Here is a 20,385-nt window from a genome sequence, read left to right on the forward strand (position 1 = left end):
TAATACCAGGTTATAGGCCTACAGTTTTATTTGAAATCACAAGCTTGTGATCTCTTGTCAGGATTCAATTCTGCCAGTTTTAATAATTTCCTGGTACCTATCCCAAAAATAGTTTGAGATAGTGGGGTTTAATGAACCATTCAGGAGAGCTGAACCTTATCTGTTTTTGATAGACACAGACATTAACATACTTTCAGAGCAGAAATGACCGAGTGGAATACCAAGTGCTCTCTCATTTCCTCATCCAGCTCGGTTCTGTCAGACAGTATAGTAGAATGAAGGTGATGATATTACTGTTAGACCCAGGTAATGCGCTGGGGACTCGGGTTTGCATCTTGTTGGCAGTTGAATTGATTGTTGGGGGTGGGGTAAAATAAAATCCTCTGGTTAAAAATGTCCTTTAGGAAAGGAATTCTGCTTTCCTTACTGCATACATTTAAGGTGAGAGGGGAAAAGTTCAAAGGAAACGCGAGGGTCAAGTTTTTTTTTTACAAAGCGTGGTAGGAGGTGATGGTGGAGGCAGATACGATAGGGGTGTTTAAGGGACTTTTAGATAAGCACGTGAATATGCAAGAAATGGAGCGTTATGGACCAAGGGATTAATGTAATTTGGCGTCATGTTTGGCACAATACCATGGGCCAAAGGGCCCGTTCCTGTGCTGTAGAGTTCTATGTTCTATATTCTTACCTGGTCTGGCCTACATTGTGATTCAGACTCAGTGACAGGGTTCATTCTGACCTGACCTCTGGGTGATTTCAGGATGCGTTATAAATGCTGGTCTGGCCAGAGGCACACACATCACACAAATAAATAAATGTCCTTCCCTGGAATCAAGCGTCCATTAGCCTGATTCTTGGGTTGAGTGGGATTTTTACTAAGAATGAACAAGATGATTATTTAGCAAGGAAAAATAAACAGCTTCCAATTGGAAAATTATTGGAACTCATTTTGGTAGTCTTTGAAATGGGACCACTTCCATCTAGAAGGATAAGGGCAGCAGATACATGGGGACACCGCCCCCTCCAAGCCAATCACTATCATGATTTGGGAATACATTATTGCTCTGTCAATTTCACTGTGTCTAAATCCTGGAACTCCCTCCCTAACAACACTGTGTGGGCGTCCCTACACCCCAAAGTCTGTAGCAGTTCAAGAAAGCAGTTCACCACCACCTTCTCAAGGGAAACTGGGGACAGGCAATAAATGCTGGACTAGCCAGTGACACCCGCATCTCTCTTAAATGAATGAGAAAAATAACAGATTCCACTCTTGCTAACAATAGATTTGATTCTGAAATTCCATTTGGGTTTTGCAGCTCTAGGATGGTTGTTGCTCTCATGCTTCCAGTGCTGCGGGGTTCACAATTGTTTAAATGGTGAAGGAATGTGTTACTGAGAGGGGGAAGGTTCATATTGATGGAAGCTTTTGAAATAACTGCACAGAGGCCAGTATCCCATCACCAAGTCACCCTTTATTTAAATGTACAGCATATGTGGCCAACATCAGCTAGCTCAGAATCAGTCCCTAGACAGAGGAGGACCTTCTGAATCCCCTGTGTATAAGGATTTAGTTTGTTAGTCACATTTTATGATACTATTTATGCAACCAATTCAAACTCAGTTTATTTTTAATTGAACCTATTTTTCTAATCAACCTATTGAGAGATGTTATTACCTCTGAATCAGGTAGGACTTGAACCCAGGCCTCCCACTTCAGTGGTAGGGACATCACCACTGTGCCACAAGAGGGCCCCTAACTCCTGTTTATATCTGTCAGCTAGGGCTCCCTGATTGTCCTGGGTTAACAGCCCTAATCTAGAACATCAGGCAATGAGATCTATCTGGCCATGATCCACCTGGCCTTCTAATAATCTGTCCTGGTTGTAGGTTGAGGCATTGATTCTATTTGAGGTCAGCAGCCTGGCAGCCTTGTTTGTTTTCACAAACTGTACTAACCTTGGCACATTTACCCACAGTATGAAAATGCCATGGATCGTGTTCAGAAGAGCAAAGTGGCTTTGTACAAGAAGACACTTGATGTAAGCACAACATTGCAGAGCAGTTGACAAAATGGATTCCTTCGAGTGGACTATATTTGGATAAAGGGCAAAAACTCAAAGAATTTGCATTTTGTAGCATTTGTTTGTTTAAAAAAATTACATGGTAATTTAAGAAAACAACTTAATTAATAACTAAGTATCTTTTAAAAAAAGAATTGGATGAAAACTTGAAGGGGAGAATATTATAGACCAGTGGGCATAGATTACGAGAGTGGGTCTAATTGTATGGCTTTTGAAGAAGGGTATGGTTACATTGGAAGCAGTGCGGTGAGACTTCATCAGACTGGTCCCTGGGGTGAGGGACTCTCCTGCAAGGAGAGATTGAGTGAATGAGTCAATATTCACTGGGGTTTAGAAGAATGAGAGATCAACTGATTGAAACATTCAGGATTCTAAAGGAGTTTAAAAGGTTAGACACTCAGAGATTATTCTCACTGGCTGAGGAACCTCAAACCAACGCCACAGTCTTGAGGTTAGGGGTTGATTGTTTAAGACTGAGATTCAAAGAAATTCCTTCATTCAGTGGCTTGTAAACTTTTGAAATTCTCTACTGCAGAAGATTATGGACACCTAATCATTGAATATACTGTATATCGATAGGGATACATTAAGATAAGCCAAAGAACTTCAGAAGCTGGAGATCTGGAACAAAAACAGAAATTACAGGAGAAACTCAGCAGGTCTGACAGTGTTGTGGGAAGAAAGTAGAGTTAATGTTTCAACTCCATAAGACATAGGAGTGGAAGTAAGGCCATTCGGCCCATCGGGTCCACTCTGCCATTTAATCATGGCTGATGGGCATTTCAACTCCACCTACCCGCACTCTCACCGTAGCCCTTAATTCCCCGCGAGATCAAGAATTTATCAATCTCTGCCTTGAAGACATTTAACATCCCAGCCTCCACTGCGCTCCGTGGCAATGAATTCCACAGGCCCACCACTCTCTGGCTGAAGAAATGTCTCCTCACTTCTGTTTTAAATTTACCCCCCTCTAATTTTAAGGCTGTGCCCACAGGTCCTAATCTCCCCGCCTAACGGAAACAATCTCCCAGCGTCCACCCTTTCTAAGCCATACATTATCTTGTAAGTTTCTATTAGATCTCCCCTCAACGTTCTAAACTCTAATGAATACAATTCCAGGATCCTCAGCTGTTCATCATACATTAAACCTACCATTCCAGGCATCATCCGTGTGAATCTCCGCTGGACGTACTCCAGCGCCGGTATGTCCTTCCTGAGGTGTGGAGCCCAAAATTGGACACAGTATTCTAAATGGGGCCTAACTAGAGCTTTTATAATGTCTCAGAAGCACATCGCTGCTTTTATATTCCAACCCTCTTGAGAAAAATGACAACATTACATTCGCTTTCTTAATCACGGACTCAACCTGCAAGTTAACCTTTAGGAAATCCTGGACTAGCACTCCCAGATCCCTTTGTACTTCGGCTTTATGAATTATCTCACTGTCTGAAAATAGTCCATGCCTGTATTCTTTTTTCCAAAGTGCAAGACCTCGCATTGCTCATGTTGAATTTCATCAGCCATTTCCTGGACCACTCTCCTGTCTAAATTTTTCACAGCCTCCCCACCTCAGTACTACCTGCCTGTCCAGTGACTCTTCTTCAGAATTCGGTTAACTCTGTTTCCTTCCCACAGATGCTGGCCAGTCCTGCTGAATTTCTCCAGCAATTTCTGTTTCTGATATGAATACATTGTTGGGTCTTGGAGGAATCGAGGCAAAGTCAAGTTATTTCAGATGAATAGCCATGATTGAACGATGGAGCAGGCTTGAGGTGCCAAAGGGTGCCCTACCGCTCCCATGTCTCTCAGTTCTGGTGCTCTTCTTTCAATGAGCAGATATGATAGGTGGGATGGCTTACAGCCTCACAGTGCCAGGGACCCGGGTTCGATTCTAGCCTCGGGTAGCTGTCTATGTGGAGTTTGCACATTCTCCCCGTGTCTGCATGGGTTTCCACTGGGTGCTCCGGTTTCCTCCCATAGTCCAAGGATAGGCGGATTGGCCATGCCGAATTGCCTGTAGTGTTCAGGGGGCTGGTTATAGGGGGATGGGTCTGGGTGGGATGCTCCAAGGGGCGGTGTGGACTTGTTGGGCCGAAGGGCCTGTTTCCACACTGTAGGGCATCTAACCTAATCTAATCTAATCTTGTTCTATAAGATTATTTTTGGAGAAGTGAATGAATCTTGTTCCTTAACAGCTTATTTTTTTTTAATTTGAGAAGAGAGTAGCTGCCTCTTAAATAGTTAACTTTTATAGTGTGTATAAGCAGCTGTTTAACTGCAACCTCAACATAGGTGTCAGCAAGCTATTTGGCCACAGGAACTTTACATTTGAGTTTGATCCTCCCTATCCTACAGCACATACAGTGGTGGGGATTGGGTAGACGGTAAGCAGGAATGGGATCCTGCTTCTGTTTAACTCTCCTTCCTCCAATATGAGGGAGCTACAGTCAGCAACAGCATTCGAACTCCAACAAGATGGGTACTTCTAACTGATGTAGCTCACCACTTGCTGAGCTGTGTGACTGTGTGTGGGGAGGGGTAGTTCTGTGTGTTGTGGGAGCATGTCTGTGTGTGAGTTTACAGGGTGTGTGTCAGTGTGTCTCTGTGTGTGTTTGTGAGAGAGCGTGGTGGTTGTATGTGTGCGTGCGTGTGTGTGTGTGGTGGGTGGAGCAGTGTATGGTTTTGCCTGTGTTTGTGAGTGTATGGGATGGGTTAGTTTTTTGTTTGTGGGTTTGTGGGGCATGGCGTGGGGGTGGAGATAGTCAATTTAAACTGGGTGTCCTGCTGGTCACATCCCTTAATCTGTCTTTCATAACTTTCCAGTCAAAGAAATGCTATGAACAGAAATGTAAAGAGGCAGATGAGGCCGAGCAGAGTGCTGAGCGAGTTCAGTCCGCGGGAAACCAGAAACAAGTTGAGAAGGTAAATGTTCACTGTGGAGAATAAGATTATTATTTCCCTCGTTTGGTTTTCTTTTTAATAATTCTTTTTTATTGCCACTTGAATTTGTTTCTCCAAAAATCTCTCACTCTTTATTGTGTAATTTTATCGTTGATTCCTTGCCTGCCAGTTCTATTTTTTTTTGCTTTGATCTCTGGTCTTTAGTTTGATCCTGTGTATGAACTTTTGGGAATGTATGTTCTCTTCCTCTCCTTCAGGTAACTGTGATGTCTCTTAGGCTTCATCGTTTCACTGTTGTTCATATTTGCTGGTCTTTTTCTGTTGGACCCAGGAGATCAAAAGCATTTGCGAAATATAATTAAGCATCATTGAAGGCAGAGCACAATTTGGACACTCACTTCTGCTGAAGGTGTTGATACTGGTTGAACCCTAACAATACTTCTGTCACTCACTCGGCTAGTTATGCAGAAGAGAAACCTTTCAAGAACAGCCTCAGATCACACATCCCTGCTCCTGTATCCTTAGCAGTGTTCAGGGATCATTCATCTCAATTGCTGGCCTTTAGAATGCAATACTACAGTTGGCCGACATCTTTCTGAATTAGGGTCTCTTTTCAATTGACACCTTTCTAAAATATGCATCTTGGAGAGTGACATTGAAATGTGAAATAACTCCACGGAGGCCAGTATCCTGTTACCAAGTCACCCTTTATTTACACTTGGAGAGTCCTTGACACTGATCCAGCTCCCTCAGAGTCAGCTATCAGAGTGAAATGATCCTCTGACACTCTTGTTTAAATCTATCAGCCAGGGCTCCCTGATTACACCAGATTGACAGCCCAGTGAGGGAACTCATATTCTCTGAGGGCCACTTAGCTGACTTTGTTACAATCATGACAAAAGTATAAATTGTCTTCTTGCAACTCTTATAAGAGAGGGCTTGCATTCAGAGACATTTATCTCTTTTTGTCCGTTTTCCCTAATCTCCATCTCTCTCTGTGCAATTCTATCTCTCTCTGACTCTTTTTCTTTCTTCCACTCATTTTCCCACCTTTCTCTCTTTCTTGCCACACTCCGTATTTGTGTATGTGGTCCTTTTTCTCACTGTCCCTCCTCAGTTTTCCTCTGTTCAAGTTCCAATTTCTTTTTGTCTTTTTCTTTCTCTCACTCTCTCTTATCTCCTTCTATCTTTCTCTCTGCCTGTACTCTGTGCGTGTGAGTGTGTGTGTGTGTGTGTGTGTGTGTGTATCTCTCTCTCACTGTCTGTCTCCTCCTCCACCTCCCCTTTACTCCCCCCCCATCCCTGCTGCGTCAGTGTCACGCTTTCTGTCTCCCTCCCCACCATCTCTCCCTCTCCTTGTCCACCCTCTGTGTCTTCTTCTGTCCATCTTCAACCCCCCACACTGCTGTGCATGTGTGTGTGTTTCTCTCCCTCTCACCTCCCCTCCCCCCACTGTCCAAAATACTGTATAAGATAATGCAATGTTTAAAAAAGTCTGAACAAGTATTTTGTAGCAGATGAAACTGGCAGGGCAGAGAATGAGTGGATTGTGGAAGGACCTGTTTAGCTGAATTTTAAAGGAATCCAGGGTTTATCTGGTGTAGCCACTCTGTTCTTTACTACCAGCTGAAAACGCCAGACTGTGTGTGGCAGAGGGCTCCTGTGACTGCAGAGCTGTTTATGCATAATCCCCAGATGTAAGCACATCCAAGCATTGTACTCCAGGGCTTGGATTGTCTCCATTTAGTTGTGATGGTTTGTTTTTGCACAGACTTGCATTGTAGCTGGACTCTTTGCGTGCTTTTGAGGCCACCTGGAAATTTTATTTTTAAACGTGTGATCCCTGAGCACTACTGATCAGAGCCCACACAAAGATATAAAAATGTTAAAACGGGAGCTGTGCATGTGAAATCTGGTGTGACACACACAGCTGATTGTTATGGCCTTCCGCATTCGATACCTGCATGCTTTGTTTGAGCACGAGACCCCAAAGTGAGAAAATACAAGGTTCTACAACCCCTCTCCCACCCTGTCCTTCCCATGCGTCAACTTGAGGAAGGAGTTTTGTTTTAAAATTCACTTGATGTGACTTTGATGTTACTGGCAGGTCCAGCATTTATTACCTACCCTATTTACCCTTGAGACAGTGGTAGTGAGCTGCCTTCTTGAAACACTGCATGCCATGTGCCGTAGGTAGATCCACAGTGCTGTTAGGGAAGGAGTTCCAGGACTGTGGCCCAGCCACAGTGAAGGAACAATGACATAATTCCAAGTCAGCTTGGTAAGTGGCTTGGAGAGGAGCTTGCATATGTTGGTATTCCTATGTATCTGCTGCCCTTGTCCTTCTAGATGGTAGTGGTTGTGGATTTTGTCTGAGAATCTTCAGGAATTTCTGCAGTGCATTTTGTAGAGAGCACACACACTGCTGCTGAGTGTTGGTGGTGGAGGGAGTGGTTGCTTGGGGAGCTGATGCCAATAAAGCAGGCTGCTTTGTCCCAGATGGTGTTGAGCTTCTTGAGTTGTTGGAGCCTGTGGGCCATGACAATTACTGGATAAAATTCCTTTGCTCCTGATCTTCTTCAATTGAATCCGACAGGAAATGCTGCTGGGATGGATGTTATATAAGGGCATGAGGAACCTGGGGCAACTATGTGCTCCTGTCTTGAATGTCTGAATAAGTATGGGGTACATCAGGAGGGTTTAGCTCCCTAGCTGATCTTGCATTTATTAAGATGCCCTGACAGCAAGTTCCTCTTATGTGATGTAGGTGTTACTGGCAAGACTAGAATTTATTCCCCAAGTCTAAATGCCCCCGATAGACTGGCTTGCTGGGTGATTTCAGAGGTCAGGTAAGAGTCAACCACACTGTACTGAATCAAAACTCCCCTGTGGGCCACACCAGGGAAGGATGGCAGATTTCCTTCCTTAAAGGGCATTTGTGAACCAGATGAGTTTAATGGTCACTGTTACTAGTGGTCAATGCCTGCTTATTGAATTAAATGGAAACACTACCAGCTGATGTGGTGGGATTGTGAATCCATGTCCCCAAAGGATTATCCTGTATCTCTGGATTATTATTCCAGTGACATTACCTCTATGCTACCATCTCATTCTAATTAAACAATGTGTGTCTACTCCACAGAGTCAGAATAAAGCCAAGCAATCTCGAGATGCAGTGAATGAAGCAGGTATGCACCATCTAGTTCCTATTCTGCAAGTCTTGACCAGGATTTTAACAGTGTATTTTTATAACTCGGATAGTGACTGCTAGGCTGAAAATTGCCTTTTTTTTTCCTCAACTACCCCCAATGCTGTTTTCATAGAAACTCCTTCAAGCCTCATGTCCATCCATCTCCCTCCAATGACAAGAAAACAAACTTAGTTCCTGTACTCAAAATCTTTGACGAAATGTCGGCCATTCTCTCTGGACCAGTTCTCTCCCCTTGGTGCTCCCAATCATTAATTTATTACTTTTCTATTTATAGATTCCAGCTTCTAACAATCATTTCCTTAAAATTCATAATGTGGCTGGTTATATTGAAAATGCAGAAGGGGTCTTTGAAATCGAGTCCATGCTCCCTAGTACAACTGGCGCAAGAAAGGGACTTTTTGTTTTACAATTAAACAGAATGTTTTTGAATCCAGTCTGCAGCTGGACTGCTGTGTTATTTTGGTTATTTTGTGCCCTAGATTTTTACACAGTTCTTTGCAAACCCATAACCACTTCTATATAAAAGGGCGATAGATACATGGGAACACCACCCCCTCCAAACCACTCCTCTCCCTGGTTTGGAAATACATTGCTGTTTCTTCGGTGTTGCTGGGTCAAAATCATGGAATTCACTCCGTGAGAGTCAGAGAATCCCTACAGTGCGGGGGCAGGCCATTTAGTCCACACCAACCCTTTGAAGAGCATCCCACACAGGCCCAATCTCTGCAACCTTGCATTTGCCATGGCTAATGCACCTAGCCTGCATATCTCTGGATACTGCGGCCAATTTAGTATGGCCAGTCCACCTAGCCTGCACATCTTTGGTCTGTGGGAAGAAATGCATGCAGACACGGAGAATGTGCAAACTCCACACAGGCAGTCGCCTGAGGGTGGAATTGAACCCAGATCCCTGGTGCTGTGAGGCAGCAGAGCTAACCACTGAGCCACTATGCATTGTGTGTCAACATAGGGATTGCAACAGTTTAAGAAGGCAGCTCACCACCACCTTCCCATAGGGAGCACCACCAAGGTCCTATGAGAGAATGAATAAAATGCACAGTGACCTTTCTGTTTGCAAGGTTTTTTAACCCTCCTCCCCAACAATGATAGGAAATAAACTGCTACACTGACTTGTGGTCTTGATATCTTCCTATCATGTGACCATTGGTCACAAGCAGCTGTGGAGAAGCATCTTAAAGACAAGTGGTGTCCTTTTGTTCTTAAACAGCCTGTCAACTGCAGAGTCCGGGGTGTAGGGGAAGGTGTTAGATTTATCAAGAAAATAAATTCTGTCCCATGATACACCCATAGTTTGAAAAGAAAATCAATGGCAGCACAGCAGTTTGCACGCTGAACATATTTAGGAGGGGGTGGGGTGCGAAGGTTGGGGGTATGGTTAGGTTTTGCAATTAATAGCATTCCCTCTTGGAGAAACATTCAGTGCAATATTTTTCATCAAGTCACAAACTGGAAAGCAGCCTATTATCATGTCTGTCGGCAACATGCCAGTTCACCAAGAACCAATTGCCTTGAGGTGTCATGCTGCTGTTAATTAAACCAAGAAATATCCCAGCTTTCCAGTGGCAGATTTCAAAAGCCAGCTGGATCAATGAGCGCAGTCGGTGTTGTGGTTTGTTTTGTGTTAGAAGTGGGGGAGCTTCTATCAAGATGCCAAAGAACACAGCACCCACATCAACCACCCCCCCCCCCCCGCCACCTTGTCCCCGCTCACCCCCATTTAGCAGGAGGATTGTGCAATCTTCTCATTGGTGACTTGAACCACTAGAACAAATAGAACCAAATACTGAAAATGCTGGAGAAACTCAGCAGGTCTGGCTGTATTGGTGGAGTGAAAAACAGACTGGACTCAAAGTTAACTCTGCTTCTCTGTCCACAGATGCTGCCAGATCTCTTGAGTTTCTCCAGTGTTCTCTGTGTGTGTGTTTGTTTCAGATTGCCATCATTCACAGTATTTTGTCCTTATTAGCACAAATAGGACCATGGTTTTGCGTCCCGTCTGAAGACCAGAACCTTCAGCAATGCATCTCTCCTTCAGCAATGCATCTCTCCTTCAGCAATGCATCTCTCCTTCAGCAATGCATCTCTCCTTCAGCAATGCAACTCTCCTTCAGCAATGCATCTCTCCTTCAGCAATGCAACTCTCCTTCTGGACAATGTTTGACCATTAAGGTTATGCACAGAGGTCTTTAGTAGGGATATAACCAATAATTTAGAGTTCTTTTTGAATAACCTGTTTAGGCAAACCTCTGTAGCAGGTGGGACTTGCAACCCAGGCCTTCTAGCTTAGTGGCAGGTACACTTACCACTGCACCACAAGAGTCCAACCAGAAACGTTTAGGCTTGGAAGCAACTGGACCGTACTGACACTGAAACTATGAACTTGTAGCACACAGAAAGAAGCCAAGCTGGACAGGAGTAATCTTCCACATTCCCTATAATTATTTTGTCCTTTAATTTCTGTCATCCCTATCAACAGCTGTAGACGGGAACTGCACCTTCTAATTGTAATAATAGGTTGGTTGCACTTTTCAGGAAATTCTGGGCTGTGTTAATGTTGTTAAAATAAGTAGATTAATCACTTTGTTTAAAATAGGAGTGAAGCTTCCGTTACAGCACGTCTCTGATGTAGCTTTGCCAAGATTTAGTTATTTAACTTTCTGAACAGTATGTGCAGTACTTCACGGGATAAATATGGCATCCTAGCGGTGTTAAAGCCAATGTTGATTATTCAAAGATAACCATAGACTGAAACATTCTTTCTTTTGATACCAAGTCAAGATTAAAATAATACATACATTTGAGACTTTTCAGCAATCATCTTTAAATGTAAGGAAAAAATGATACATTTAATTTTTGCAGTTTGACTTGAAGACATTAATTTTTTTAATGCATTGATAGCAGTTGAGGCTAAGATATTGAATTTTTTCGAGAAGGAGTTAGATATAGTTCTTAGTGCTAAAGAGATCAAAGAGTATGGAGAGATAGCAGGAACAGGGGACTGAGTTGGATGATCAGCCATGACCATATTGAATGGCAGAGCAGCCTAAAAGGGCTGAATGGCCTACTGCTGCTCCTATTTTCTATGTTGAGGAAAGTTACTCCCAATTCTAGTCAGAAATTACACTCACACTCTGCTTCCACATGTGAAATAATGGCGGACACAAAAAAAAGTTATTGCAATAGCATGAAATTACAGAATATTTTGGTTAACAGATGGATGTCATACCAACACCTTGACTGGAAATATCACACTGTTTTTGTCAGAGTGTTAATTAGTTGCTTCTGCCATTAGATAACTGTTAGAAAATAAGTGCAAACTACCTGTCTCAGTCATAAATAGACCTAGTCACCGATTCGTAGTTACATCACCTGCGGGGTTTTAAAATAACTAACCTGCTCTCATTTGTAAGTGCCAGACAGACTTTAGCAATGCTGTCATCTTGCATTCTGTGTATCTGGAAAAGTACATTGATTAAGAAATTATAAATGAAATGTACATTCACCAGACAGTTATTGAAGCTTTCTCTGGATTTGCTTATCAAGGTGTTTCTTGGAGTCTGTATTTCCTGGTGTTCAGTGCTAAGCTAAGAAAGCCTGATCTTCAAGTCAAGATCAGCTTGAGTTATTTGTAATAAAAATCGAAAGAACTACAGATGCTGTAAATCAGGAACAAAAACAAATTTGCTGTAAAAGCTCAGTAGGTCTGGCAGCATCTGTGAGGGATGAAACAAAGTTAAAGTTTCGGGTCCACTGAGGAAGGGTCACTGGACCCTAAACGTTAACACTGTTTTTTTCCTTCACAGACGCTGCCAGATCTGATGAGCTTTTCCAGCAAATTTGTCTGAGTAATTTGTATATTGGTTAAGGTGCACTCTGATTAAGGCTGTCCTGTGAGAATGAATTTTGTTTCTATCCATGGAAATACAAAGTTTAAAAAGAAGTCCAAAAGAACTGTGGATCCAGTTCTGAGGAAGGGTCACTCAACCCAAAACGTTGACACTATTTTTTTTCTCACAAATGCTGAGTTTTTCTAGCAATTTCTGTTTTTGTTCCTGAAATACAAAGTGAATCTGGTTCAGTTTACTTGACTAGTTGGGAGCTGGTTGCACAATTGATGGGGTTGGGGTTAGATTGGCTTGTTCTGGAATGGCGCTGAAATCAGAAACTCAGGACAGAATAATCTTTGTATATTAGATGCTTCTTTTAATATTTGCTTGTGGATTGTAGGCATCATTTGACAGGATTTGTTCCCATTCCTTCATATCCTTGAATAGGTAGCAGTAAGCCATCTTAGTGAATCATTGCAAACTGTTTGTGGTAATTCAAGCCACAGTGCTGTTAGAAAGGGAGTCCCAGGCTTTTTAACCCAGCAACAGTAAAGGGGAACTTGCAGGTGAGCATGTTCCCCTATATCTGCTGCCCTTGTTATTCTGGATGTTAGATGTCACAGGTTTGGAGGATTCTGTCAAAGGTGTCCTGTCATCTTGTTGGTGCACCTTGAAGCTGATACATATTACTCAACAGGGCAGTGGATACAGCCGCACTGTGGTGTTGGGAGTGAATATTTTTAGTGGTGAGTCATCTAACTTAAATACCAAACTGGCCCAGACTCATTGGCTGAGATAACCAAGTGTGAAGCTGGATGAACACAGCAGGCCAAGCAGCATCTCAGGAGCACAAAAGCTGACGTTTCGGGCCTAGACCGTTCATCAGAGAGGAGTGTTTTCTGGAACGGGATTGACTGGATTGTCTCAGTCATGTATATGGTAGACTTTGATCGCAATAAAATAGACAGCATTTCTTTTCAAGGTCACAAGTTTGCAGCAGGGGGAAGCTGATCTGATTGTCTGGCATTATTATAGGTGCACAGGGGTAATTTATCATTAGCCACACAAGGTTAGATGTGGAGGATTTTTTTTTTGGAATTGGAATTGGAATTGGAATGCCATTGAATCCTAGTCTATGTGTGTTCCATTCCCAACCGTAGGTCTGATGTCTTTTTAGAGCAGTACAGGACCTATGGGTTAATGCCTTAAACCAATGTCCTAGTCTTCAGCAAAGAGGGAGAGAGAATGGGAATATAAAGAATTAGATATATCTTGAAGTTGCAGCATCACTAAGCTGTGCCAAGTAACTAGATGTAGTACACATCTGTCTTTAAAAGGGAGAGATGATCAATTATATAGATCGAGGGGCATCAGACAAAGTTAAACAAGGGGTGAGGTGCAGAGCTAGGTCTCCACAGTCTACTATAGTTATTAGCAGGAATTGAACCTGTGCTTTCAACAACATTTTGCAATACACTCTAATTAGCCAACTTCCACATCGCTCTACTGTTTGAGCATATTACTTTGGGCTAGATTATTATATACAAAATACAAGAATATACAGCCGCCAGTCAAAGTTCAGAAACTGAATTGTATCAGAGATAATGGGAACTGCAGATGCTGGAGAATCCTAGATAACAAAGTGTGAAGCTGGATGAACACAGCAGGCCAAGCAGCATCTCCTTGTGTTCCTTGTGCATCTTGTGCTCCTGAGATGCTGCTTGGCCTGCTGTGTTCATCCAGCTTCACACTTTGTATTCAGTTTCTGAAATAAGATAACAGAGTTTACCATATCCATCCATGAGCTGACAGTTTTTAATCACACAAAGTGCTGCCTGGTGCTCTCTCAAACACTTGCTGATACTGCCTTTGAACATCTCCCTGGGCAGTTCACACTCTGTGTGAAGTTGTTTTCTGTAAGGCACACATTTCAATGACAATTCTGACATAAAACCTTTGGGGGCTTTTGACTTGGTTTTTCAGAACGTGTTTATCAACAGAATGTGGAGCAACTGGACAAGGTTCGACAAGAGTGGGAGCAAGAGCACATCAATACCTGTGAGGTACTTGTAAATCTTCCTTTAGTGAAGGGTGTTCCCCTTTCAACTCATATGGTTACAGCACAGGAGGTGGCCCTTCATCCTAGTGTGTCCTGCCAGCCCTTTGCAGAAGCTGCTCAGCCAATCCCACTCCCTAATTCCTTTTTGAAAGGCACAGTTGAACCTGCCTCCATGACCCTCTCAGGCAGATTCCAGATCCTAGCCTCTCGCTGCATAAAAGAAGTTTTTCCTCAAGTTACATTTGCTTCTTTTGACAATCACTTTAAATCCATGCCCCCACTACTTCTCAATCCTTCCAACAATGGGAATGCTTACTCCCTATCTGCTCTGTCTGGAGAGAACTCCCATCAAATCACCTGTCAACCCTTATTCTCCAACCCAGTCTTTCGAATCCATCCCAGTAATCTAAGTCCCTCATCCCTGGAATCAGTCTCTGCGATTTTTGCAATGCCTTCATCTCTCCAAAAGGCCTGCATTTGGAACTGGGCACAATACCTTGTCAAGGCTGATCCTATGTCCTATACAGGCTCAACATAATTTCCTTGCTATGATGCCCCTACGTCTCAAATAGCACTTTTTATACCAGACCTCCGGTGTTGTTCTTCCTGTTTAAGGACGAAATGTCAACTCGAAGTGTTATATGGTCTTCCTGTCATCAGTTCCTCAGTTTTAATTCTTCCTGGGCCTCTTTCCCATGAAAGCTCAGACAGCCTTCAATATTTTGTTCAATTTGCTGGTGTACATAGAACATTTGAATAGAGGCCAGTCAGCCCATTCTACCTGCCCCAACAATTTAAATTAGACTTTAGCTTATCAGCTACACCAATGGCCACTTTTCCCATACTATCCTCATTTTCCCTTGATGTCATTTGTCTCCAGAAATTGATTGATCTCTATCTTGAACCAATGTTTGAGCTTCCATAGCCCTGTGGAGTAGAGATTCACCATACTCTGGGTGAAGAAATTCATCCACATCTCAGTGCTAAATGGCTTGCTGCTTATTCTGGGATGAAGTCCCCTGGTTCGTGATTCACCAGCCTAGGGAGACGTCCTAACTACAGCCTCTCTGTGACACCCTATCAGAATTTCACAAGTTTCAATAAGATAGTCTCTTGAGTTTTGAAGAATGAGAGGCAATGTTCCCAGATTATCGAGTTGTAGCATGGAAACTGACCCTACGGTCTGACTCGTCCATGCTGACAAAGGATCCCAATTTAAAGGAGTCCCATTTGCCTGCATTTGGCCCATAATTCCTCTAAACCTTTCCTATTCATGTACATGTCCAATTGTTTTTTAAACGTTGTAAATGTACATGCATCTACCACTTGCCCTAGCAGTTCATTCCACATATGAACCACCCTCTTCTGCATGAAAAGAAGGTCCCTTTTAAATCTTTCTCCTGTCACCTTAAAAAATGCCCCCTAGTTTTGAACTGCCCAACCTAGAGAAAAGACCTGTGCTATTCACCCTATCTATGCAAGTCATGATTTTATAAACCCAATGAGCTGCCAGGGAAAGTGGTGGAGGCAAGTACAATTTCAACATTTAAAAAGGCATCTGGATGGGTACATGAATAGGCAGCATCCTAGTAAATCTTTTCTGAAACCCTCTCCAATTTACTAATATTCTTTCAATAGGTTCCTAAGTCTTTCCTGATAAAATAATCAGAACACCTCCGCTCGGTTCGCAATAAACAACTGCACCTCCCAGTCGTGAACCGTTTTAACTCCCCCTCCCACTCCTTGGATGACATGTCCATCATGGGCCTCCTGCAGTGCCACAATGATGCCACCCGAAGTTTGCAGGAACAGCAACTCATATTCCGCTTGGGAACCCTGCAGCCCAATGGTATCAGTGTGGACTTCACAAGCTTCAAAATCTCCCCTTCCCCTACTGCATCCCAAAACCAGCCCAGCCTGTCTCTGCCTCCCTAACCTGTTCTTCCTCTCACCCATCCTTTCCTTCCACCTCAAGCCGCACCTCCATTTCCTACCTACTAACCTCATCCCGCCTCCTCGACCTGTCTGTCTTCCCTGGACTGACCTATTCCCTCCCTACCTCCCCACCTATATCTCCTCTGCACCTATCTTTTTTTCTCTCCATCTTCAGTCCGCCTCCCCCTCTCCTCCTATTTATTCCAGAACCCTCTCCCCATCCCCCTCTCTGATGAAGGGTCTAGGCCCGAAATGTCAGCTTTTGTGCTCCTGAGATGCTGCTTGACCTGCTGTGTTCATCCAGCTTCACACTTTGTTATCTGATATTGTATTAACCTAGGTGTTAAGTGCTGGGATCATTGTGAACGGTGATGAGACTAAATATTATAATAGTATTCAAGCATTGGAGCCAAACTTGATGTTGACCATATAATTGCACATATGTAGATAACCATAGGTCACTGTAGAATGTCTTGAAAGTCTCCAATCAAGAAGAGAATTGCATTGATGATGGGTCTCTGAAAAGGAAAACCCCTAGGGATTGCTGTCTTTGGAGAAGGGAAGGTTGTGGGAAACTTGATGTGGGCTTCATTGAAGAACCACCTCTAGATCTTCAGCAATCATCATTGGCCCAACCAACTCCAAACTAATCAAACAAAATCAACTTTGTCATCCTTTGTGAATAATATTTGTAAAAATGTCATCTCAATCTTGAAAACCTGGTTGCCCGTGAAAAGTAGAGAAATTACTTCATTATGAAAGCTAAAATTTATGGTAGTTCCAGGGCCAGTTTGTCTCAATGTGTTGATGTGTCTTGTCTCTTTGAACTCTGTCTTTATACTGGCTTCTGCCTATTGTCGTGGGGTGGAGGAACTTATCAGCCGTGATTGAATGGCAGAGCAGACTCGATGGGCAAATGGCCTATTTTCTGCTCCTGTGTCTTGTGGTCTTATCCCTGACACTGTCTGATACTCACTGGAATTCAGCAAATGCGAACTGCCCCTGGGAATTTTGAATCGAACTTGTGACTCTCTGGTCAAAGTGTTTGAACATGCTTTGGGCGGAGGTAATGCTGTGGCTCATTCTTCATCAGTGTTCCCTGTTTGACTTGCAGGTGTTTCACCAGCAGGAGTGTGATAGGATCAACAACCTGAGGAATACCCTGTGGATGCATTGTAACCAACTCTCACTGCAGTGTGTGAAGGACGATGAGGTATTGTACTGATTGACCAGAATGCTGCCTGGTCCTCAACTCTGCTGTGGCTTCTTAAAATCAATACTTCAATCTATTCCATTTTTAAATTTGTTTTTTTTTGCACCACCACCTCCCTTCCCAGAAACTCTCCAGTAACTTGGCCAAGAGCTCAATCCTCCTTGGCAGAGGTTTACTCTGTCTTCTTTTGAAGGCACTGGACCAGGGCATCAGAAAGTTGGCACGCTGGCTCAGTGGTTAGCACTGCTACTTCACAGCCCAAGGACTCGGGTTGAATCCCAGCCTAGGGTGAATGTTCAGAGTTTGGGTTTCCTCTGGGTGCTGATTTCTTCCCACAGTCCACAGAGGTGCCGGTTAAGGTGGATTAGCCATGGGAAATGCAGGGATAGGTGGGTTGTCAAAATGATCAATGGAGGGTAGGTGCAGACTTGATGGGCCAAATGGCCTCTTTCTGCACAGTAGGAATTCTATGATTCTTAAATGACATCTTCTTTCTTGGACAGTCTATGCTATTCTGAAATTTGACGTTGGGAGGCTATCAGAACAAAACTGATTCCTGTTTTTCTTCGAACTTGCAGCACAAGTTTTATGTTCCACACAAGCTGCCTTCTGTTTTCCTTAAATTTCACCCCGTTTCCATCTCCTTCCCCTAGATTTCTCTCTTAATCACTTATCAAACTTCCTCTTGAATGAAGTCTTCAGTGGAATATGTCCAAATGCCCCCATCACTTCCATACTAGGGCATTGCTTAGAAATTGGTGGTGGGAGTGGCCTGCTCCCTTGAATGAGCCCGAGAAAGACACGTATTCATATTAGTACCTTTGGGTGATCTTAAAGTACTTGAAAACTCATAAGGTACGCTTCTTGAAGCTCTAGCTAATTAGAAGTCACACAATACCAAGTTATAGTTCACCTGACAAAGGAGCAGTGCTCTGAAAGCTTGTGGTTTCAAGTAACCCTGTTGAACTATAACCTGGTGTCATGTGACTACTGACTTGAACCACCTCAGTACAATGCCCGCACCTCCTCATCATAACAACACAGAGATTGGGATCTTCCAGCACCCTCTAGCTATTTGTTGACAAATATTTATAGAGCAAGCTGTTATCCTGATCAATGTTACTGCATGCTGAATGATGAGTGACTGCTGAGTTCCATTTTTTCTGATTCCCTGGCGATATCCGGAATGTAATTGCTAAGTGAGAATGTCCACATTGCAGCTTGAGTTTTCATCCAATTTTACCATCTCTACAGCTGTATGAGGAGACGAGGAAGGTTTTGGAGCTGTGTGACATTGATGCAGATATGGACTGTTTCATTCAGAAGAAGATGACCGGAACAAGTCCACCAGGTAAGATCCTACTTGCTTCTATACCTCCCACGAAGCAGATCAGAATATCCACAATTTTTAGAGATAGTAGGAACTGCAGATGCAGGACAATCTGAGATAACGAGGTGTAGAGCTGGATGAACACAGCAGGCCAAGCAGCATCAGAGGAGCAGGAAGGCTGACGTTTCAGGCTTAGACCTTCTTCAGAAGGCCCAAAGCATCAGCCTTCCTGCTCCTCTGAAGCTGCTTGGCCTGCTGTGTTCATCCACCTTGTTATCCAAAATTTTTAAACAGCTTTTGATGGGCATCCAAGAAAGTAATGTCATTGAGGGACTTGGGGCTAGAGTTACATAAGAAGACAAGAAGTAGGTGCAGGAGTAGGTCATATGGCCCTGTTGAGCCTGCTCCACCATTCAATAAGATCATGGCTGATCATTTCTTGAACTCAGCTCCGCTTACCCTCCTGTTCACTATAACCCTTAATTCTGTTACTGTTCAAAAATATATCTATCTTTGCCTTAGAAACATTCAATGAGGAAGCCTCAATTACTTCACTGGGCAGGAAATTCCACAGATTCACAACCCTTTGGGCGCAAAGTTCTTCCTCGACTCAGTCTTAAATCTGCTTCCCTTTTATTTTGAGGCTATGCCCCCTAGTTCTAGTTTAACCTGCCAGTGGAAACAACCTCCCTGCTTCTATCTTATTGATTCCCTTCATAATTTTATATGTTTCTATAAGATATCGCCTCATTCTTCTAAATTCCAATGGGTATAGTCCAGTCTATGCAATCGCTTCCCATAAGCCAAACCCCTCCCCTCCAGAATCAAACTCGTGAACCTCCTCTGCACCCTCTCCAGTGCCAGGACACCCTTTCTCAAGTAAGGAGACCAAAACTATATGCAGTGCTCCAGGTGTGGCCTCACCAGCACCTTGTACAGCTGCAGCATAACCTCCCTGTTTTTAAACGCCATCCGTCTAGCAATGAAGGTCAAAATTCCACTTGCCTTCTTAATGACCTGCTGCACCTGCAAACCAATTTTTTGTGAATCATGTGCAATGTCCCTCTGCACAGCAGCAAAGGAGGGCAAATGGCCCATTGGATCCACATGAACTTTCTGATGAACAATCCAGTCCAATTCTTCTGCTCTGTGTAATTTATTTATATAATGTTTTACAGAATCCCTACAGTGTGGAAACAAGCCCTTCGGCCCAACAAGTCCACACCAAACCACAAAGCATCCCACTCAGACCCACCCCACATAAGCTACACATCTCTGAACACTACAGGCAATTTAGCATGGGCAATCCAACCAATCTGCACATCTTTGGACTGTGGGAGGAAACCAGGGCACCCGGAGGAAACCCACGCAGACATGGGGAGAATGTACAAACTCCACGCAGTCGCCCGAGGGTGGAATCAAACGTGGCTCCCTGATGCTGTGAGGCAGCAGTGCTAACCACTGAGCCACCGTAACATTTCAAACTTCTTCTCCCCAAGTGTCCTGAAATTAGTGATCACCTACCCTTCTGCCCTCATAGGCAGTGAGCTTCAGGTCATTACCATGGCTGTGTTAGAAAATTTGTCCTCACATTCCTCCCTACATCTTCTGCCCAGGGCCTTCAATCTGTGACCCTTCGTCCTTGTACCATTAGCTAATGGGAAGAGTGTTTCTTTGTCTACCTTAACAAACACGTCATAATTTTACACATCCCTACCAAACCTCCCCTCTATTGTATATGGGTCAGAAAGGGTTAATGTTGGAGAGTGCTTTCAGCACCACTCACTATGATGAGGTCTTTTAGAAA

At 43.4% G+C, this 20,385-nt stretch overlaps 1 protein-coding gene across 5 annotated transcripts in view; it reads left to right on the forward strand.

The window, feature by feature from the left end:
* pstpip1a (proline-serine-threonine phosphatase interacting protein 1a) overlaps positions 1-20,385 on the forward strand; it is a 113,380-nt gene that overhangs the window by 69,885 nt on the left and 23,110 nt on the right. For all 5 annotated transcript variants that reach the window (XM_048520456.2, XM_048520457.2, XM_048520458.2 and 2 more), the window contains exons 6-11: positions 1,977-2,039; positions 4,905-5,003; positions 8,125-8,170; positions 14,025-14,104; positions 17,150-17,248; positions 18,503-18,599. In XM_048520456.2, coding sequence (XP_048376413.1) covers positions 1,977-2,039; positions 4,905-5,003; positions 8,125-8,170; positions 14,025-14,104; positions 17,150-17,248; positions 18,503-18,599 — 484 coding nt within the window. The remainder of the gene's footprint in view (positions 1-1,976; positions 2,040-4,904; positions 5,004-8,124; positions 8,171-14,024; positions 14,105-17,149; positions 17,249-18,502; positions 18,600-20,385) is intronic.

Source organism: Stegostoma tigrinum, chromosome 36 (genome assembly GCF_030684315.1).
Source record: "Stegostoma tigrinum isolate sSteTig4 chromosome 36, sSteTig4.hap1, whole genome shotgun sequence".
NCBI classification, from domain to species: Eukaryota; Metazoa; Chordata; class Chondrichthyes; order Orectolobiformes; family Stegostomatidae; genus Stegostoma; species Stegostoma tigrinum.